At 55.2% G+C, this 21,662-nt stretch overlaps 1 protein-coding gene across 2 annotated transcripts; it reads left to right on the top strand.

Annotated features, from left to right (window-relative positions):
* The first annotated feature begins 300 nt into the window (after window positions 1-300).
* OGFOD3 (2-oxoglutarate and iron dependent oxygenase domain containing 3) lies at window positions 301-20,064 on the top strand. Of its 2 annotated transcripts, XR_014014034.1 has the most exons (10): window positions 301-429; window positions 2,487-2,704; window positions 5,662-5,737; window positions 6,865-6,907; window positions 9,295-9,359; window positions 9,909-9,965; window positions 10,909-11,062; window positions 14,373-14,496; window positions 15,106-15,177; window positions 17,317-17,449. XR_014014034.1 is itself a non-coding variant. In XM_081219931.1 (9 exons), exons 1-9 carry the CDS (start codon window positions 356-358, stop codon window positions 17,451-17,453), a joined length of 948 nt encoding a protein of 315 aa, XP_081076057.1. In that variant the 5' UTR covers window positions 301-355; the 3' UTR covers window positions 17,454-20,064. The 2 variants fall into 2 exon arrangements, 1 of the variants encoding a protein (XP_081076057.1); XM_081219931.1 differs by lacking the exon at window positions 15,106-15,177 and having other exon boundaries at window positions 17,317-20,064.
* Window positions 20,065-21,662: the final 1,598 nt, after the last annotated feature.

The raw sequence follows: 21,662 nt of genomic DNA, 5'->3' as shown, positions 1-21,662 counted from the left end.
GGAGGAGGACTTGGATACCCCCGGGGGGTGGGCTTGGAGACGCCGGGAGAGCACGCACGGTGGGGCGAGGACACACTTCAGACGAAGGCTTGGAGGCTCTTCGGGTTCCGCGGAGGGCAGGGGAAGAGAGGGGTCAGGCAAGGGCGGGTGCGCCGCGGATGCGCGCAGGTCCCCGTTCCGCCCCGCTCGGCGCTCGGCCTCCGATTGCTCAGGCCTGGCCACCAGACCGGAGGTCGACGGCGGAACGCGTCGCTCCGCGTCCCTGGCCGCGCTGGTCTCGCGCTAACTCTCGCGGCGCTCGTCCCGGGCTCGCGGCGGATCCCGCGTTTGACCCGGCTCCACGGCGGCCTGGCCAATGGCACCTCAGAGGAGGGGCGCTCCCAAGGCGCCCGAGGGCAACCGGGCAGCGGAGCGCCGGCGCCCGAGCAGGTACTGGTCAGCGCCGGGAGCGCGCGGACGGCGGCGTGGGCGGGGCCTGGTCGAGGGGGAGGGGCCTGGTCTGGAGGGGCGTGGCGTGGTGTGGCGGGTCTGTGGGCGTGGCCAGGTCAGGAAAGGCCTGACCCAGTGTGGGCGGGACCTTTCCCGGGACGGGCCCTGCAGTGTGGGTGTGGCCTCGAGGGGCGTGGTATATGCTTGGGCGAATCGGGCTCTAGAGGGGTGTGGTGTATCTGGAGGGCGTGGCCTGAAGAATCCCGCGAGGCCCGCGCCAGGAGGATCGGGGCTGGCTGGGGGACGGCCCAGGAGAGGGCAGACCGTCGTGAATTTTCTCTGACCTCTCTCACCCAACTGCCTAAATCTTTAAGAGCCAGGGGTGTATTTTAATCATTCCAGGATAAATTACCTTGTCGTCGTGCTTGCCCCATGGGCCATGGACCTTGCTCCAAATCCCCTTCTGTTTTGGCAAGATTCTAGGGGTGCAGCTTGAGCGAGCTTACCCTGAACAGGGGTGCTTATTTTGAGGAGACCTCCAGGGGAGTGTTGCATCCGAATCTGGCCCAGGAAGCTGTTTTTTCCCCTCTTGTCTCTGTACCTTCCTCTGTGTCCCTTTCTGTCTCAGCAGCCGGGCTGTTCCAGGCGAAGGTGTCACCCACAGTTTTGCACCTGCAGTTGGGGTTCCAGCCCCTGCTGCTGAGATGGGCGGGCAGTCTCCCTGCCCCATTTGGAATTGGGGAAGAGAAATGATGGGGCCACCGGAGTGAGGTGTCCACCCTGGTCTAATTGGAGGAGGCCAGGTGGGCTGGAGGCTAGACAGCAGTTCTAGGAGTGGGGGTGGGGGTCTTTGTGTTCTGGGCAACTATGCTCCCTGTTTAAAATGATCATATATTCACCCAACCTAGTCTCACTGAGCTGTGCCCACCTTGGGATTTATTTAATCAGAATTTGTGTGTTATATATATAGCAATTTGAAGTGTGGAGAGACATATAAAAATAGAAGGCAGGGGCTTCCCTGGTGGCGCAGTGGTTGAGAGTCCGCCTGCCGATGCAGGGGACACGGGTTCACGCCCCGGTCCGGGAAGATCCCACATGCTGCGGAGCAGTTAGGCCCGTGAGCCATGGCCGCTGAGCCTGCGCGTCCAGAGCCTGTGCTCTGCAACGGGAGAGGCCACAACAGTGAGAGGCCCGCATATCTCAAAAAAAAAAAAAAAAATAGAAGGCAGGCTCTCTGCTTTTAATCGTATACTTGAAGACATGAGGTGCACCTCCTGAAAGGATGCCTGGATCTCTTTTCTCATTTCTGCCAGTGCTTCAAGCCCTTCACACTTTTCTTAGATAACAGAGTGCACGGCTGCTCAGTTACACACGTGAAAACACACGTGCATGTACACAGACACACATATGCATGGTTATATACCACCCAAACACACATAGACACACATGTGCACACACACACAGACATGCCTACAACTTCTGCACAGGCAGTGTGAATCCCACAGTTAACCCGGGTGGTACAGAAAGTGTCTTACCGGTGAATCATTTCTCTTGTACTTGTATTCTCTTTGTGGCTGGCTGGTGGTTTTAGTGAAGTGGGCTTGACTCATGCTTAACTTACTTCACATTGTGTGTGTGTGTGCACACGTGCGCACGTGCACTGGGACCACATGCATGGGGTTGTGGCAGTCATTTTTGGATGCAGGCAACGTGATCGGTGCCACAGACTCTGCCAGGACCTCGCAGACAGGTTCTCCATGGGCCTGGCCAGGCTAGGAGGAACACCAACAGGCAGTTCATCTTGTTGCCCTTGGGAGCAAGTGAGCCCTGTCTGGTCATATGGGGTGAGGGGCACGTTCCCCACCACATCCTCCCATGCTGGCGAGTGCCTCTGGATTGATTGAGAGTAGCTCTGACAACGGCAAGCGTGGGAACAGTTTAAGGCTGTAACTAAGGGTAGGTGTGGTCTCTGGTCATTGTGGTCTCTGGTCATTGTGGTCTGCATTTTCAGCACATGCAGGTGCATTTGGGTGACCACAGCTGTTTTCTGTTCTCAGCACCAAGAGTGTCCGGGCGCCTCGGGATGTGTGGAAGAAGTGGCTGAGGGTTGCCGTCCTGGGGGCCTGCACCATGCTCGTCGCGCTCCTGCTCTGGGGCCGTCTGGGGGGTGATGACAGCACCACTGAGGTCCTAGCTCATCGAAGTGAGGTCCTGCCAGGCAGGTTCATCGAGGTGCCCTGCTCCGAGGACTATGACAGTCACCGAAGGTTTGAAGGTACGCGATGCTGAGGTGATCCGGGAAAGAGCAGCATGTGAACGTGGAATTCAGTGTGTTCAAAATGCGTCTTTTTTTGCTGCAATGAATTGATGGGAATCAGGTTGAAAGTAGTGTGGGGGTGGCGTTGGGCAGGTGACCTTCCTCACCACCCGCCCCCGCTCCCCCCCTCCCCCGCCCCCGGTTGGTTAGCCCACACCTGGACCCGGAAGTGTGGGTGTTTCAGGCCCTGCCTGTGCAGGGGCAGGCCCACTGGTCACTGCCCAGGCCTCACGGCCCAGGCCGTGGCCAGTGTTTCACTGAGGTCCCCCACACTGTGGGGGTGCCATCTGATGGAAGAGGCGGTTTGCCTGGAAGGATGTAACAGAATTGGGATGATAGTAATGAGCAAGTGGAACCCAGAAAAGGCATTTTCTGTCTTAGGGTGTTGTTACTGCAGAAAATGTTGCAACAGGGAACGTAGATACCAGAGGCCCTTCCCCCATGTCGTGTGCCCCATCCCAGCGCCTGCCTCCTCTGCTCGAGGGCAGCAGTTTTAAAAACCTAACCAGAGTGACTGGGTTTTAAAGACAAAATTCAGTTTATTTTTCTCTTCGGAGACATGCTTTGGACTTGAACCAAGAAAATATTGCTAAATCCTTCCACCAAGGGGCGCCATTGTGATGCACACAAGTGGGGTTTAGACGAAGGGAGGCAAAGACCCGCCCAGGGAATGGGGGCTGCCTTTCCCCTCAGGGGTCAGGAAAGTGGATAGGTTCTGTTGTGGGCACGCTCTCTCTGTCTTGGTCAGCTTTTTCACTCTAAAGTCCCAGCTTTTGAGAACGTATTTTTCCTACCCATTTAGTAATTTATCAACATTAAAAACAGTTGGAATGAGGTGGAGGGGGAGTTAGTGGAGACGGGTATGGGTTTTCATTTGGGAAGATGAGAATGTTCTGGAGATGATGGTGGGGATGGTTGTACAACAGTGTGATCGTAGTTAACGCCTCTGAACTGTACACTTTAAAATGGTTAAAATGGTAAATTTGGGGTTGTATATATTTTACCAAAAAAGGAGGAGTGTGCATTAAAGCCTCTGGACTCCGCCTCCCTCTCGACCCTCTCTCCCCTGTAGCTGACAGGGGCTCCGCCTGCCCTGGGCCTGTGTGTCTGGGTGGTGTGTGTGCGTGTTTGCAGCGTGTGCACTCGTGTATGTGCACTGACATCGTCAGCCACTCACAACTCACTTTCTCACCAAAATTATGCCCTTGATGCTCATTCACATTGAGCCTATGGTGTCGCTGCTGGATTTTAAGATTTCAAGGTCGATGGGGCTTGGGTTCTCTCTAATTGCACTGTAGCTGGAGACTGTAACCTGTATGGTACAGACCTTGTGACGCTGAACCGACTTTCCTTTTGGGCTAATATGTCTTTGTTAACATTGCACGTGTACCTGGAAAATTGTGTGTTTCTGAATGGTTGTTGCAGAGCTCTGCGTGCTTCCTAGTTCACGCTCACAAGTGCAGACCGTCTTCTTGAACTTGTGTCTCGCCGTTCACAGTTACCGGGAGCCGCGAGGCAGGGTCTCCACTGAGACTCTGGGTCTGGTGGCCGCTTCGCCACCAGAGGTGTTTGAGGCGATGTCACTTGGTGCTTTTGTTGCCCCTGCATCTTCCTGGTGAAACTCTTCCTGTTATCAATCTTTTTGCCTCTCACAATTCTTTTGTGTTAAAATGTATTTGTTGATATGATGTCGCTCCCCAAGCCGTCTTTTGGTTATAGTTGTTTTTGCCTTTACCTTCAACCTTTATAAAAAGCATTTTTGTGTCTTAATAAAAACACCTATATTCATAGATTGTATTTAGCTCCGTGGAACTGAGGCACCCCTCCCCTAATGACCCCCATGTAGAAGTTTATTTTTCCCACATGATGAGACCCAGAAAAAGGCACCCCAGGCCAGCCTGGCTCCCTGTAAGCACCCCAGGCTGAGCGCCCCAGCTCTCCCACTCAGCGTGTGGCTCACATGGTCCCAAGACAATCGCTCCACCTCCAGGCACGTTCCAGGCAGGAAGAGAGAAAGGAGGATGAAAGCTAAAGGTCAGTCAGCCCAGCGTGTCCTAAGAGTGTCCCAAGGCCCCATCTCATCGGCCAGGACATATCCTAGGGCCCACCCAGTGCGAGGCAGCCAGCCTGCCCTTGGCGCCAGGACACCAGGGGCTTTGCTAAGCTTGTCCATCTCTGGTGCTCTCCCTCATCCTGGCCCCATCTACCTGACCCTGGCCCTTTCCACCCTGACCCTGGCCTTGTCCACCCCAACCCATGGCAACCCTGGCCACTTTAACCCTGGTCCTGTCCACCCTGACCCTGGCTGTGTCCACCCTGGCCCTGTGCACCCGACCCTAGCCCCATCCAAGCTCCCCCATCCTCCTCCCTCTAAGCAGCTCAGTCCTGGGTGCAGAGGCAGGAGGAGGCAGGGTGGAGTGTGTGGTGAGCACCTTGGGGCAGCTTTGCCAGGCCCTGCAGAAGGACAGTGACTACAGTTGCAAGCACAGCTTTGGTCATCCAGGAGGCACTAGCCAACGGGTCTGGATCTGTAGTCAGTGATGGTTCTAGAATACCATGGATGCCGCCTCTGGGCTGTTTTCTCAAGGGTGGGCAGAGTGTCAGCTGCTTCAGGAGTGACCCGCCTGGTGTGGGGCTGCCAGGACCACCCCCTCCCAGTGAGATGTGTGCGCCGCAGGGGGTCTGCTTGTACTGGAAAGTCACCGTTGCTTCTCTGAAATTCACATCTGACCGAGTGGCCTATATTTTATTTGCCAACCCTGGCCCCCTAATCCCATGGAAGGCAAGGCCCCATCCCACAAAATTCTGTTGTCCCTGGGGAGGGCCGCCCACAGGTGAGTCCTTGACAGCAGCGGGCAGCTCTTTTGTCGGGGTTCAGCGGGGGTGGCGTCTCATCCCGGCTCGACTCTCTCCAGGCTGCTCCCCGAGGAAGTGTGGCCGGGGCGTCAGCGATGCCATTATCACCAGGGACGAAGCCCGGAGGATTCGCAGGTACACGTGTCTCTGAGTTTCTGTCCTGAACAAGCAGGAGAGGGGGGCTGTGGGTGAAGCACAGAGAATTACTACTAAAAGGATGATTTAAAGAAATTCATTAGAACTCCCTAAGAATTCCCCTTTGCACTTCCAAGGCAAAGAGGGCCTTTTCTGATTTACAGGAGGAGAGGCTGTTGTCATCAGTGATGTGGTTGCTGATGGAACCTTCCAGAGGCCTGGGCCCTCTCCAGGGGCAGCAGTTCTGGCCCAGTGGGGAGGTTGGGGGGATGCTCTCCCGTCAGCCACTGAGGGGCCCAGCAGGTGCCTGTGTAGAGACAGTGTGTTCACCCAGCAGCCCCAGGCGGTCACTAGACTAGTTCCGTCTCCTCTCCAAAACTGGTTGGAATAGCCCTTCTGCCTCCTAGCCGTGACTCATGACAGGGCAGGAGGTCTTACTCAGAAGTAGTTGGCACTGGATTTTTCCTTATTGTCTTTTAAAAACAAGATCTTGAAGCTCTGATTTTCCAACAGGGAGTTCAGACACAAGCATGTGCCCAGTGGAGCAGCGTCTGGTCCACATGCCGAGCTGTGTCTTGAGGGGAGATTCTCCTGTTTCTAGATAACATTGTAGAGGCTGGTTGGGTGGGGAGGGTCCCTGGTGTGAGGGATGGATCCAGCCCCCAGTCAGTTTCCCGGGCGACCATGAAGCATCTGTCAAAGGCACCAGAAGCTCCTGCACCTTTGGTGACGTGGGTGGTCCTGTGAGCTCCAGCACAGGCCACCATGTGGCCTCTGCCTCCTGAGCTGGTGATTACAAAGGCTGCCCCCCAGTCTGTGATGACAGGAGAGGGACCTTCCAGTCCAGAGGAACCCATTCAACTCAGCACCAGGTCTCTGAGCTAAAGATGGAAACTAAGCCCACTTGTCCCCAAGCTATGTCATATGTGGTTAAGGAGATGGTGACGAAATATTAACATTTACTCACTTAGCTTGAAAGTCAAGTCCTTTGGCCCAAACATGTGATTTTGTCATAAACATTAAGCAGCCTGTTAACGTTGTGTTAGTCGTGCTGATTGATATGTGTCTAGATGTATCATAGATGATGCTGTTAACTGAATTCTGATTTAAGACGGTCTTCCCCACAGCATAGCCGAGAAGGGGCTGTCCCTGGGAGGATCGGACGGAGGGGTGAGTTGTGTGCCGTTCCTGCTTTGGTTTTCTTTTTACCCCTTTAACTTTGCTCTCCCTCTGAGGGGAAGGCGAGGGCACCGGGTGTGCAGGCCCTGCTCCTGGGAATGAAGTGTCCCCTCCCTTCACAGGAGGGCTGCCTCGGATCACATCTTTGTGTCAGGCACCCTGGCTGGGGGCCATGGGGGGAGGTCGTAGGCAGTGAGTGAACAGAGTGGGTGACGAGCAGGGGCCCATTGAGGCGGGTGATGGCCCTGGGAATGGGAGAGCCAGCACACACGGTAGGAGCTGGTGGGAAACAGTGAGGACCACGCAAGGTGGAGGAGGCTCCCATGGATGCTGCGTGGGGACTGTCATCCGCCAGGTGAGATTGCAGGGGGTCTCACAGTGGCCCCTGAAAGATGCATCCACCCGGAACTGTAAATGGAACCTTACCTGGGAAAAGGGTCTTTGCAGATGTCATTAAGTTACGTGTCTCAAGATGAGATCTTCCTGGATTATCAGGATGGACCCTAAATCCAAGGACAAGAGTCCCTGTAAGAGGAAGGCAGAGGGAGATTTGAGATTGAAGAGGAGGCCGTGTGAAGATGGAGGCAGAGGTGGAGTGATGTGGCACAAACCAAGGGACCCCTGGGACCACCAGAAGTCCAAAGATTCAAGGAAGGATCCTCCCCTGGCGCCTTTGGAAGGAGCGGGGCCCTGTCGACACCGTGATCTCGGCCTTCTGGCCTCCAGAGCTTGAGAGGATGAATTTCTGCTGTTTTAAGCCTATTATTTACAGCAACCATGGGGAGCTCAGCCAGGCCGATGCAGCTCTGCACCTCATCCGCTTCCTGGGCAGGCTTAGGAGTCCACCCCCGCGAGCACCTTACGTTGGCCGGAGTTCTCCTGTGGTCCCAAATGGGGATCTCCTTGCCTGGCATGTGGGCCCGTAGGAAGATCCACTCTCCTCTGCATAGTTTGGTGATTATCTTCATGAGTCTTTTATTCTGCAGACTCTTTCCTCTTGAGTTCTGAAAATTAAGCTTCTCCTTTTATTTTGGTTCAGTTCAGGGGGAATATTTATTAAAAACCTATTTGTGCGTGGACTCATCTTTTACTCTGTGCTCAGCATTTACTCGGGAAGTTGTCTTGCAATGAATCATCCAGGTTTGATACCTTTAAGTGCAGTTAACATTTTTAAAGCCCAAATTGTGTTCAAACAAACCCCTGGGCTGATCGCTGCATCCATGAGAAAAGACACCCGGACAGGGTAGAGGTGGTCCATGCTGGCGCACACTCAGCTCTCAAGACGTGGGAAGGCCCCCTGGAGGCAGGGTGGGCAGGGGTGGAAAACACTGGCTGTTCATTAAAGAGTTATGACCCAGCGATTCCGCTCCTGGGCATTTACCCAGGAGAAAGAGAGCATCTCCCATGATGAAATGCTGTCCCAGTGTCACAGCCACTTCATTTACAACAGCCCTAAGCTGGAAACAGCCCACGTGTCCATCTCCAGGTGAATGGACCAACAAGTGACTCCTACCCAAACGATGGGTGCCCCTTGGCCAGGAGACAGTGGGCGGCAGGTACCTGCACCGACTGGAGGGAGTCACAGGGAGGCAATGCTGAGTGAAAGGAGCCAGGCCAAGAGCTAGTGCACCTTCGTGACTCCAGGGCCTCAGGTTCTAGAAAGTAACCAGCTGCTGTGGCAGAAAGCACCTGGGGAGGGGCAGGAGGGAGGGGTTGCAAAGGGTGCAAGGAAATTTGGGGTGATGGATGTGTGTCCTATCCTGGTAGTGATGGTGGTTTCGCTGGTGCATGCCAGCATCAAAACTTACCAAACTGGGGCTTCCCTGGTGGCGCAGTAGTTGAGAGTCCGCCTGCTGATGCAGGGGACACGGGTTCGTGCCCCGGTCTGGGAAGATCCCACATGCTGTGGAGTGGCTGGGCCCGTGAGCCATGGCCGCTGAGCCTGCGCATCCGGAGCCTGTGCTCCGCAGCGGGAGAGGCCACAACAGTGAGAGGCCCAGATACCGCAAAAACAACAACAACAACAACAACAACAAAACGTACCAAACTGAACACTTTAAACAGGAGCCGGTCGTTGTGTGTTGCTTATACCACAGCAAAGCTGGGGGAAGGGCTTGTTCTTAGACCCATGGAGGAACTGTATCTGTGGACTGTTTTCAGAATTTTAGACCAGAGAGTCTTCGTTCTTAGGGCAGGAGAGAAATATCCGCTGTCACACACCTTTGTCCAAATGTCTTGAAACCCAGCCCGTGTGCATCGTCGCCCTGACCCGGGTGTGCAAAGATGGGTCTCGGAAACACGTGTTTAACGTTGGTGGCTTTTAGAGCTCGGTCGCCTGCCAGGCAGCCCTCACGCCACCCTGCCAATGTCTTTTCCAGGCGTCTATCCTGGACCTGCACTCGGGGGCCTTGTCTGTCGGGAAGCACTTTGTGAACCTGTACAGGTGAGAACCCCAGGGTTGGGGGTGGGGGTGGGGTCTCTGCTCGTTTCTTAGCTGGAGACATCTGAGTGAGGCTTGCGTTTATGGATCAGAGCGGCTTCAAGTCTTGGGTAAACTATGACGTTTGCCATCGGGCCGAGGCCAGATGAGGACTGGAAGATGCAGCTCTTCCAAAGGGCAGGATCCTTGCCAGCTAGCTTCAGGGGAACAGCTTAGTTAGGAATGGACCAAGGGGTGGGGTTGGAGGGAGAGGTGGGAGAGGTGAGTGGCAGGCCAGGCTCCTGAGAGCTGCCTCCTGAGAGGCTTTGATCCTCCCCGAGGGCCAGGAGAAGCAAGAGATTCCCCCAACCTTGATAAATGTCACCCCACCTGCCAGGTACCTCCCTCCCACCCTCCTCCCTTTTACCACACAGTTATCATTGTAGAAGGAGCAGCTCCAAGATAATAAGGACCAGCTGGTTTTCGCTGGTTAACTGGAGGAAAGGCTGAATTGAAAGGAAATAAGGAAACATTAATAAAACATCACATTTGTTAATACTCATTTTTTCACAGATACTTTGGGGATAAAATACAAACTATCTTCTCAGAAGAGGACTTCCAGTTGTACCGGTGAGGGAATGAACGCCCAGGTCAGGAGGGGGGAAGGTGGCGGCGGGGCTGGGAGTGCTGGGGGTCAGTCCTGCAGAGAACTGACCTTCAGGTTCCTGGGTGTGCACGTGATACCCTGTCCCACGTGTGCGGACCTGTGTGTGCATCTCTTCACCTTTCACCTTAGCCAGCCCTTGTCTTTCTGTAGTGTTACCAAACCCAGGTCTGGCTGCTCACTCCTTGAAAACCAATTCTTGAGAGACAAGTGTTCGTGGGGAAGGAAAGGTTGCTTTATTTCAGAGGCCAGCAACCGGGGGAGAGGGTGGACTCCTGTCCGAGAACCAACTCCCAATTGCTGCTCAGGGGACAGGGACTTTTAAAGGGGAGTTTCAGGGTTATATAGGCAGAGAGAGGGAGCAGAACAGCATAGTCAGTTCTGACACTCAGCTTGAAACCAGTAATGTGGTCTGATCAGCATCACCTTGGTTGTTTTAAGTACAGTTAATCTTTAGTTCCAGGGTTTGTTCCCATGTCTCTGAGGTCAGTTCTCGGAATTGTGTGAAGTGGAGGAGCTCATGTCATGGCTTCAATTTGGTCATCATGTAGTCATCCTCCTCCCCCTGGTGGGGGCTTCAGTAGCTGCAAAACAGCTCACGGGATATGGCTCAGAATATTATCTATAGCCCTTAAGGAGGAACTAAAGGCCCTTGACTATGCTTAATGACTAAACTATTATTATCTGGTCTCATTTGACTATTTTCCTTTGTTTCTGCATTTTCTCACTTCTCTGATTAAACTTATTCTTTGGCTAAAGTGTTTCCACAGACAAAAGGCAGACTGAGAACATGGGGGTTGGGGGCAAGGACCGGAGGGTCCTGCTCCATTTCAGTGTCACACGGTGCAGGCCCTATGGGCCCGGGGAGAATTCTTTCCTGTGTGGCTGACACCTGTGCCCTCTCGGCAGGGACCTGCGGCAGAAGGTCCAGCTGGCAATCGCCCAGGCATTTGGCATCAGCGCGTCCTTGCTGCACCTGACGAAGCCCACCTTCTTCTCCCGCATCAACAGCACGGCGGCCCGCACGGCTCATGACGAGTACTGGCACGCGCACGTGGACAAGGTGAGCGAACCTGGGGCTTGTCCACCACGGCCCAAGCTGGGTGCTGTCTGTTCACGTGGTCAGGGTTTTAGAAGTTTCCTCTCTCACTGATGCGGTCGAGGAGATAAGATTTGTTTCTTGTGTGATGAGGTGAGAGAAGACTGAAAAGCACATTACAGAACAGTGAGGGCCTGACGGGGACCATCCTTTGCTACTTGTTCCCACATGCAGAGCTGTCTGCACCTGAGCTGTGAGCTTATCGTCGGATGTAACCTGACCCGGCCTTGATCTGGCCTTTCTGTCGTGTGGTCTCCCCTCGGGCCTGCGTCCCGCACCCTGCCCAGGAGGCCCCCTTCTCCCCACTTTTCACCGTTTCTTGGGAAGATCTCTCGACCACTCCAGATTCTGCAGATTCCCCTTTCTTGATCTCTTGTTGTTCCCTAGACACAGTGGCACCTAATCAATCAGTGGTCCTGATCAGCCACAACTGAAGCCCTCTCCCGCCTGCATTGCAGCCACTGCCCTGCTCCACTCAGCCAGCACGCGCAGCATGGTGCCAGGGGATAGTTGGCCGCGGAAACGTCTGAGGGCTATTGGCGGTCACCCCAGCCGCGGGTGTGCTCAGGTGACCCAGATAAATCTCTGTGTCGCTTGACCCTGGAACAAAGGAAGCGAAGTGAAAAATAAGCAGAGGGTTTGAGCAGAAGCTCGCAGACTGGGCTTCTGCCTGAAATTCAGTCGGATATTCGTGTGTTTATTTAATCTCGACTGTCTGAGCTCAGTGGAGGAGGGCAGCACTTAAATGTGGTTAGTGAGATTGAGGAACCCAGTATTTAATTAAATTAACTTAAATTGAAGTAGCTTTATGTGGCCAGTGGCTTGTCTGAGCCAGGGCAGCTCGGACGGCTCGATGGAACTCGGGTTGGAAGTGTGGGCTTCACCCTAAGGGGGCGTACAGTGTCTGCTTGTTCTCTTCCCACGGGCTTAAGGTTGATCAGTGGGTTCGGACTGATCCATCCACGATCAAGCTTCCTGTCCACCCTCACTTCATGGCTCTAGCAGCCATTGACCCATTGATAACCATTGCCCAGGTGCATTATTTCATTAGGGGACCAGGACCGAGACCTTCAGTATAAGATCATCGTAGATATTGCAGAGGGAAAAACAGGGTTTTATGGGGTTGAGGGCAAAGACGACGTGTGTGGAGGACAGACAGGTTCACACAGCAAGGAGCCTCACGCGTGGGACGGAGTCCGGAGAATTTCCCTGCAACGAAGGAAGAGCAGCCCTCCATGTACTGGGAAGTGTGGGTTCAGGAAAGACAACACTGAATGTAGCCTGGTTCAGTGATCCAGCTTCAAAGGAAGAAAGATAAGGAAAAAATTCTTCAGGCAGAGAAAATGAGTCAACAGTGACAAGTGGGGTAGCCTCAGACATCTCAGAGCCAGGAGACCTCGGGACAGGGTCTACAGGACCAGGGTGGCTATCACAGCCAAGGGGTCACTCACGCATGGACACAGCAAAAAGACATACTCACACGAGGGGACCCCATGCATCTGCTCCTTGCCTTGAAGCTCTCCAGCCTCTAGCTCAGGACAGCTCAGGCCCTGCTGGCCTCTGCCATCCCCGTCACCCGCCATTACCCACCTCCTTCCCAGATCACTGTGTTCACGTGGGTTTGGGGTGGTTCCTTTGCAGAATCTGAGCTGGGTGGGTAGGAGAGGGTCAGGCTCCTGGACAACCCCCACCCCCGGGTCTCTTTTATGTTTTATGCAGGTAGTGGACATGAGGTTCACTGCTGAAGCGATTCAGAAGCAGTGCCCTGGGCTGTTCTCAGGTTTAGGTCACTTTGATGTTTGCTTGGTGCCCTGATGCTGGATAAGGGGCCCGTAAATGGGGTCTTGGTGGGGGAGGTGGAGGGAGCTCAGATCTGTGTAGAAAGTCCAGTCCCACAGATGGCGTGGTACTGAGTTCATGAGAAGGTGAGGGGGACTCAGTCACCTTGGCAGGCTTGCTGCCTCTCCCCCCTGGTCAGCCCACCCTCTCTCAGGAGATGACCACTGTCACGGTGATGGTGGCCTAGCTGGTTGCAGGGGGAGCGGGGCTTTTGGACTTTTTGAGCCTTGATCAAATGTGTTATGGATATTGATCTGGGGCTTCTGTGTACTGCTCCCATGGTGCCTACAGGTGTCAGTAAAATCATTTAAGAATCTATTCCTAAACACAGCAGCTCAGATAACAGGAGCCTGGGGCTGTGTGATAGGGCACTGATAGGATGACTTTGGGCTGCTGTCCTTGGACTCTTTCATTCTTCCTTATCTCTTATCCCAGTCTTGCTAATTGAATTATTCCTCAGACTGGGAGCTGTTATCATGTGATTAAAATTCCTTGTACATGCAAGTCACTATCTTTGCCTGCAAAAAAAAATAGCCTATCTCACTGATTCCCTCTATTAAGTAGGTGCTAATTTGTGTGAGTTCTTATGTCCTTGGAAACAACACCTGCTTCACATATTACAGACAACAAACTCCTCTATCTCACATTGAAATCAAGTTCTTCATATGGCACCCCTTACCTATAATAAGTCCTGAAGATCCACAGATGGGACAACTATCTGGCCACCTCCCCTCCCGGACTTCAAGGGGTCCTTGGGAAACAAATGATAGTGCCTCCTGTTTACATTATACCCAGGCCCAGAGGGTCCACGCTCCTGTGAGCCCAGAGCACAGATCTCACCCCCCATCCCCTGCTTTCCACCGCCCATGCCGTCTTCCAAAAGAATGTCCACGCAAAGAGGGCCAGACAGGAAAGGACAGACAGCGTAGCGTGGGCACTGGGTGGTGGTGGAGGGGGGAGTTAAGTGTTTAATGGGAACAGAGTTTCAGTTTGGGAGGATGAAGGGTTCTGGCGATGGTCGGCGTGGGTGGGTGCACAACAGTGTGAGTGTGCTTAGTGCCCCTGAGCTGTGCACTCAACCATGGGTAAAGCGGTAAATTGTATGGTTTGTGTATTTTACCACAATTTAAAAGAAAGCTTGGAGTGCCCACATCTGGAGACAGAGCGGAAGCACCACCTTTGCTCCCTGTGCTGACGCGGGAGGGTCCTGTTGGCGGGTGGGTGGGTGGCGTGGCGGCCCTGGGGGTCACGCGTGTGGGCTTCTTAGCGTGGGCTGCGCCTCTGACTGTGCGGGAGCCAGGCGGGCCCGCGCGCCTGTGCTCGGCAGAGGGTTTTCTGTAGTTGGGAGGCAGCGCGAGGCCTCGGTCTGTCCCTTCCTGAGGAGCGTGTCCTCCCGCAAGCAGACGGTGACACGCCCTCAACGCTCTGCACGCAGGTGACCTACGGCTCCTTCGACTACACATCGCTGCTGTACCTCTCCGACTACCTGGATGACTTCGGTGGCGGGCGGTTTGTGTTCATGGAGGTGGGGGCCAACAAGACGGTGGAGCCGAGAGCAGGTAGGACTCACGGGGGGGCCTTTCCCGGGATGCTGCGTTTACGGTGTGTCCAGTGTGTCCATGGAGCACATCCATCAGAGGAGGAGGTGGGCGTGGCCACGGTCACTGCTGTCACTGCAGAGCGAGTTCCCAGAGCCAGCCCCCGCTTCATCCCCTGTAGTGACTCGAAGCTTAACACGAGGCAGTGATCCTGACCTAATGTCGGTAAACCGCACCGAGCACAGGGACCTGCCTCCCCGACCTGGTGGTCCCAGAGCTCCCACTGCCCCCAGCCCAGCTCGGACACTCAGTGCTGCTCAGTGAGCATGCGTGGAGCGAGGAATCGTCCCCTCTCCTCCCCAGGTTTTGGGGTGGGGAGGGGCGGGGATCCCCCAGGGGCTTCCTGAGGGGCAGCCCAGGCCCCGGCCCAGCCCCAGATGAGACTCAGAGACAGAGCCAGGCCATTTGGCTCTGGCCTGGGCACCTCGACTGTGCCAGCACCATTCACCTGCTGCCGTGGCTCACCCGACCCCATAGCGTCACCCTGCTTACTGGGTGTGTAGCTGTGTCCCCTTCCGCCTGGCAGCAGGCAGCTCAAACCAACGAGGCTGTCCACCTGTGTTGGTTTAGAACGTTCCCGTTAGCCATGAGGCAGTCCTGCAAGCCACTGCGTCCCCTCCTGTGCATCCAGGTTTCCAACAGGTACAGTCCCCTTCCGCCTCAGCATTTCTCGGAGTGCAGGTCTGCTGGTGATGGTTTTTCTGAAAATGTCCTTACTTCACCTTTTTTTCTAAAGCATATTTTCACTGGATGTGAAATTCTGGATTGGTGGGTTTTTTTTCCTTTTTCTTTAAAAGCATCGTCCCGTTCCTCTGGCTCCCCTGTTGCTGTCACCGCTGTCACTGCCCCATAGTAGCTGCCTCTTTGCTCTGCGACCTCAGGATGTTCTCTAATCTCTGGTTTCATCAGTTTGACTATGACGTGCCTCAGTGTGGAGTTGTTTGTATTTATCCCACTTGGAGTATTTATCCTGCTCAGCTTATTGGATTAAAAGTCAAAGTTTTCATCACATTAGGGAAAATGTTGGTCATTTTTTCTTCAAATCGCCTTTTCCTGCCCCAGCATGAACCTCTCCTCTCTTCGAGGCTCCAACATGAATGGTGGACGGTTTCCTATTGTCCCACAGGCCACGAGGAGCTTCACTTTTCCTCAGTCCTTTTCTTCTCTGTTTTTTGGTGCCTCTGTTTGCAAAGTGTGCAGAAATGCTGGGGTGGGGGTGGGGGCGCCCAGAGACCCCCACTCTTGCTGCAAGTCGGCGACATTTGATAACTGTCTGCAGCGGGGTGGCGGTGGGGGCGTGCACAGATGGCGTGGATGGGCAGACGGCCTGGCTACGTGTCCGAGGTCTCAGGTGTGACTGAAAGTGGAAAGACTGAGGACAAAACGTCCTTCAGCAGCGTGAGCCTCAGAAAGTGGCGTGACTCCAGATTGCTCTGGGAGAGAGTGTTTCCTTCAGGTCAGGGGCGGCCTGGCTGGTCCAGAGGAGGGTCTGAGTTCCTGGTGTCCCCAGGCCCCCATGCAGAGGTTTCCGTGTGTCACACGATTTCTTTTGCTCCTTTGTTTCCGGGCAGAGCACGGTTCTCTGTTTAAAACCAGAAAGCAGCAGACTCTGGGGTAGACTCTTCTCCTCTCTCAAAGATTTAGCAGTCGAGTTCCTGGCAGTGACCTTTTGAAGAGAAATGAAGTTGTCATGGGACATTTGGGGCAGGGCCGTGTGGCGGCGACGCGGCGCCTACAGGATCCCGGGGCTCCTCCCCCACAATTCTGTAACGGTCAACTCGTTTGTCCTAAAAAATCTATGGTGGGGGCTTCCCTGGTGGCGCAGTGGTTGAGAGTCCGGGGACGCGGGTTCGTGCCCTGGTCCGGGAAGATACCACATGCCGCGGAGCAGCTGGGCCCGTGAGCCATGGCCGCTGAGCCTGCGCATCCGGAGCCTGTGCTCCACAAAGGGAGAGGCCACAACAGTGAGAGGCCCACGTACCACACACACACAAAAAAAAAACCTACGGTGGGTGTATGAGGCCAGTTAAATATGGAAGCACACAAACACGAGGTTCTCTGAACACAGGTGGGTGGAGGACCCCCGCTCCAGGACGCTCGGAAGCCACCTCCCGAGTCCTGTCTTCAGCTGCCCTGGAGGGAGCTACAGGCACTGGGTGTTTGTCTCGACGACCTGTCTTTCCTGATCCTTTGCTAAAACATTGTCACCACCTTCCAGGGTTTGGTTTTGTTCCATGTGTGATTAGAAATAAGATCATATGGGCTTCCCTGGTGGCGCAGTGGTTGAGAGTCCGCCTGCCGATGCAGGGGACACGGGTTCGTGCCCCGGTCCGGGAAGATCCCACATGCCGCGGAGCGGCTGGGCCCGTGAGCCATGGCCGCTGAGCCTGCGCGTCCGGAGCCTGTGCTCCGCAACGGGAGAGGCCACAACAGTGAGAGGCCCGCGTACAGCAAAAAAAAAAAAAAAAAAAAAAAAAGATCATAGGGTGGGCCCGAGGAGGTCACATGGCTCATAGAGGCCCCTGGGGGTGGCAGCAGGGCCTCACCCCAAGCCCAGGTTGCCCCACAAAGAGCCCGCGGAGGCTGGGCCGGGTGCTGCGGTGCCCTTCGTCCTGTGCGAGGGCTCTCCTGCTGGTTTGTCTCCAGCCCCTGCCTTCCTGCATCAGCTGTTTCTCCAGCCTGCCCGGTTGGTCGTGTTGCTGCGTTGGCCTAAACACAGGTCCTCTGAGGCCCGGCCACGTGTGTGGCCTTGAAGTCATGCTCTGCTCTCCTCTCTCCCAGGTCGGGTGTCCTTCTTCACCTCGGGGTCCGAGAACCTGCACCGGGTGGAGAAGGTTCACTGGGGCACCCGCTACGCCATCACCATCGCCTTCACCTGCGACCCCGACCATGGCATTGCGGACCCAACGTTCACATAGCCCTGGGAGGCCTGTCCAGCAGCCCTGCAGGGAAGCAGCCACGCTGGACACACACCCCTTCCCTCTTGCTCAGCCCATTTCCACTGAACAAGGTGCCTTACGAATCATCCTGAATTTTGATTTGCTAACATTTGATCATTTTTCAACTGTGAGTAAATGGGGGGAACCAGTTTCTGCTCACAAGCATCAGCGTTGGCTCTGCTATGCTGATGTGGGGCCCGGGAGCTGGCAGGGCCACCATGCCCTCCTTTTCTCAGGAAGGGATCCTGTGCCTGGGGTGGAATCCCCGTTTGTCAGCAGACAGAGGATCATTACCCGGCCACTGGAGACCGACTTAAGTGTGGATGAAGCTGAGTGGGGCTAGCAGCCTCCACTCGGGGAAGCAGAATCAGCATTATGGCACCTTGGAGAAGGTTCCGGGGGCAGGCAGCTCTGGGAGCAGCAGCTGGAGGGCTGGGAGGGCTGATACTGCTGGATACTGGGTGGAGGCGAACATCTGATGTTCTGGCGGCTCTGGGCAGAGCCCCCAACACTGCTGGCCACTGAGAGTCACCCTGGCACCATGTCCATGCCAGACTGGGCTCTGCCCCATCGCCAGCCAGGGTCCCTGACACAAGGTCCGAGGGTGTTCCCAGCGTGGCCATCCGCAGCTCGCCTGGGGCCTTCGTCTGCTCAGGTTCAGGTCTTAGCAACCCTCTTCTCGTCCTGGAGCTGTCCATGCCTTTTACATAAAAGTAACAGTCAGGGGAGCCAGGAATAGTAAATAAACTGGCCATGGGGGAAGCCTGGGTAGCACGGCCCCAGGATAAGGGCGGCACGTCCATCATTTGGCTTCTGCCAGGGTCGGGCAAGGTGCCAGGGCCGCCCCACAAAGCAACTGGCCTGGGGTTTGGGCATCTTCTGGGAGAACAGCCGATCACCCGCTGTGAGTGCAAAGGGATCCCCAGAAACGGCTCTTGGAGCAGGACTCTCCCGGCCACCCTGACCCAGGAGGAGCCTCAACACTTTCCCTTTCGCCCACCCAGCATGGACATGTGAACACGGCCACCGCAGCCCCACGCGTTCCCCACACTCTGCAGTCACAGGGCTGCTTGGGCTCATACAGAAAGGGGCAGCATTCCTGGACCCTGGGATGAGCCATTTGCGTGGCATCTGAGGAGGCTCCATGAGGGTCTGGAAGCCAGGACCCCTGGGTCCGCCCCTTGGTTTGCCGGGTGACCCTCCTACACCGTGGTGATGATATGCATGTCTCAGGGCTGTAGGGGCCGAGTTTCCACGTGCAGACAGTGGCTTGGGATCTGCTCCCTTCTGGGTCATGTTTGCAGTTTCCAGAAAGGCGGGGCCACCACCCACATGATGGCCTGTCGTGGTTCCTGTTTTTAAAGGACTTTGGGCAGATCTGGGAAGGATGAAGGCCATGCTCTGGGTGGTGGGCAGGGCTGACCTTAGGGTTGGCGATGCTTTGGGGACACTGTCTCTAGGCTGGACCAGCCGGCCTCAGTCCTGTGCAGGAAAAGCTACCCCCTCCCATTCCAAGTTGTCCTCTGGCTTCTCCTGTCTTGGCTTTTCAAAGGTTTGTTGCTCTAGTCTCAGGTTGAGATGCAAATTCCGACAGGAAAGCCCCGTGCAGGCCTCACTTTGTTCTGTAACCTTCATGTTATCTGAATGACGCCTTACCCTCAGTGTGAGGATGGGCAGACGTTCTCGGGTATTCCACAGCCCACGTGGCCACTCACTACATCTAAGGAGGGGGGGTCTGATGGTTTAGTTGTGGTTGAAGTGCTTTGGAAATAAGTAAGGTATTGGTTTTAATTGACATTCTTTGCTACTTAATCCTGTTCATAATCATCACAGAGGTACTTGGACAAAGGAATAAAGATATTTGGGCAAAAGCAAGAATGTCCTTCTTTTCAGAAATTCCCTGGTGGTCCAGTGGTTAGGATTCTGCACTTTCACTGCTGAGGGCATGGGTTCAATCCCTGGTCGGGGAACTAAGATCCCACAAGTCACTCTGCGTGGCAAAAAAAAAAAAAAAAGACTGTCCTTCTTTTAAAATAAGAGAAGGTGCGTAGCCCATGCCGGTGACCTCCAGAAGCGCTCACCTGGGGCCACGTGGGCATCTCCGTCCTACGGGACGGTCCTGAGAGCAGATGTGGTGTGTTCCAGGGAGAAGAGGACGTTCCTGGCACGTCCTCTGCTGAGTGATTTATTTCCTAATAAGTGTTTAGTCTGAATCAAAAAACATGAGCGTTGGTCTCACTGCTGGAAAGAAGGGGTTGCCGCTCCATCTCTCCTGGCGAGCCGGCCGCCAGGGCCAGGCCTGAGCATGGCTGAGCCTCCGTGAGAGCAGAAGCTGAAACATCAGGTCAGGAGCTGACCCAGTGGGACGGGGTCTGAGCCAGCTGCGAGTTACCTCACCTGCCCCGCGCAGGAGAAAATGGCAGAAGATCACAGAAGCAGAAGTGGCCACAACGTGCCAGAGACGGCATGCAGGGCAGGTGTGGCCCCACCATTTGTGTGGAAGTTGGGCTCGGCCAGTGCAGGGAGGGTGGGGTCCCTTGTGTCCACCTTGAGGCTGGCTTTGCCAGTCACTGCCTGGCACCTCCGCTGCTCTCTCACCGGGTGGGCAGGTGTGGCTGACTCCTCGCCTTGCCTTGGGGTTCCGGGAGGCTCGGAAGGTGCTCGGCAGTGACAGACAGCGGGACCGGGCGTGAGCGTGGGCAGGCGGGAAGGATGTGGCTGTGGCAACCCTGTGATTAGGGCAGGGCCGGTGGGCAGGGGCCGCAGAGCAGGGCGCCATGGCTTCGGGTGGTTGTCATAGGGGCCACAGAGATGCCGCTGGCGGGACGGCATGGGGGTTGCTGTTTATAGAAATCTCCGCAGCTGCCCAGTCTGTCTCAGGGCTGGCCCCAGAGCAAAACACCAGCCTGTTTGTTCCCCTTCGAGTTACAACTGGAACCACCTCGAATGGTCTCGGGATCCATGCTGGTTCTCAGTCCTGATCTTCTAATCCTGAAGTCACTTCGCTTCTATGTTCTCTCCTCCAACACGGTCTTCACAAGAGAACTGGGACTGAGCTGCCCCAGTCCCCACCAGCCCTCAGCCCCCAGGCAGCACTGACTCCCGGGCATCTCTTGGGCTTGTGCTGTGGGGCCTCGGGCGCAGGTATTTCTCATGCAGTCCAGGGAAGTGGTCCCAGCCGGCCAGCCCCCTAATTGGCAGCATCTCTGCCCCGCCCGCCGGGTACTGGCTCATTTGCCTTCTGAAGTCACAGCGTCTCAGAGCCTCCCACACCTTCTAGAGGTTTTCACAGGGAGGAAGAGTCTGGGGACACTTCTGCTCATCCCTGAGACTGGGGGCCGATGACCTAAGACCCCAGCAATGTGAGTCCTGAATGATGCAGCGTATTCCAGAAACCAAGCCAGTCACACCAAACTCAGGGCCCTGGCAGTGCTCAGCCTGGAAGGCAGGGCCCGGGGAGTGTTGGGGGGAGGCAGGTGGGGGCAGGGGGGAGCAGCAAGAGTTTATCCCCCAGCATGTGTACAATCTGAGAAGAGTTGACAAAGTACAAAGCAGTAAGACAGACGAAATGACCTAGCAGATTGAGGCCAAGCACGGGAGAATACCAGTGAACCAGATGTCAATCGAACTTCAGGCCTGAGGCTCCCGGTGGCCCCAGGGAAGAGCGAAACATCCTAAGTCCACATCCAACCCATCTCGGGGTCTCCTTGGATGCACTGACACATTAATACCAGTTTCTTATCTTGATCTTGAGTTTAAGGCCCCCATTCTGCCCCAGGAATGGGCCCTGCAGGCTCCTGTCTAGTAACTCAGCCCCTAGTAGCCCCTCTGTAACCCTGTTCACCCTCGGGGGCCTGAACCTCCCCTGCTGGCCAGCACGACATGCCCTGCAGTGTGGCAGGGGAGGCTCTGGACCAGCACTGAGGGCTGTGCTCTGTTCCCTGCAGATCTGAGGCCCCACCTTTTTTGCAGCAAAAAATAAAAATAAACAGATAAAAAAATAGACATGAGTAAATGGCCTTAGGCACATACCAGCCAAACAGGCCTGAAAGAGTTAAGCAATCTCAGTTATTCTTTAGCTGTTACTACTCACACCTGTAGCTAGACTTGCCCTTCACAAAGCTAATTACTTTCTGATTCCGTATGAATTATACTCTGCACCTGGCATCCTTCTCCTCCTACACTTCC

This window comes from Mesoplodon bidens, assembly GCF_964165515.1.
Source record: "Mesoplodon bidens genome assembly, chromosome: 19".
In the NCBI taxonomy this organism is placed as follows: domain Eukaryota; kingdom Metazoa; phylum Chordata; class Mammalia; order Artiodactyla; family Ziphiidae; genus Mesoplodon; species Mesoplodon bidens.
The sequence above is the reverse complement of the archived record's forward strand: the minus strand, read 5'-3'. Positions and strand labels throughout refer to the sequence as shown.

What these genes read in the sequence shown, in the direction of transcription:
- OGFOD3 (XM_081219931.1), top strand. Translation starts at nt 356, where the DNA reads ATGGCACCTCAGAGGAGGGGCGCTCCCAAGGCGCCCGAGGGCAACCGG. An exon ending in CAGTCACCGAAGGTTTGAAG is followed by an intron (nt 2,705 to 5,661) that starts GTACGCGATGCT and finishes GACTCTCTCCAG; the next exon opens with GCTGCTCCCCGAGGAAGTGT. An exon ending in GACGGTGGAGCCGAGAGCAG is followed by an intron (nt 14,497 to 17,316) that starts GTAGGACTCACG and finishes CCTCTCTCCCAG; the next exon opens with GTCGGGTGTCCTTCTTCACC.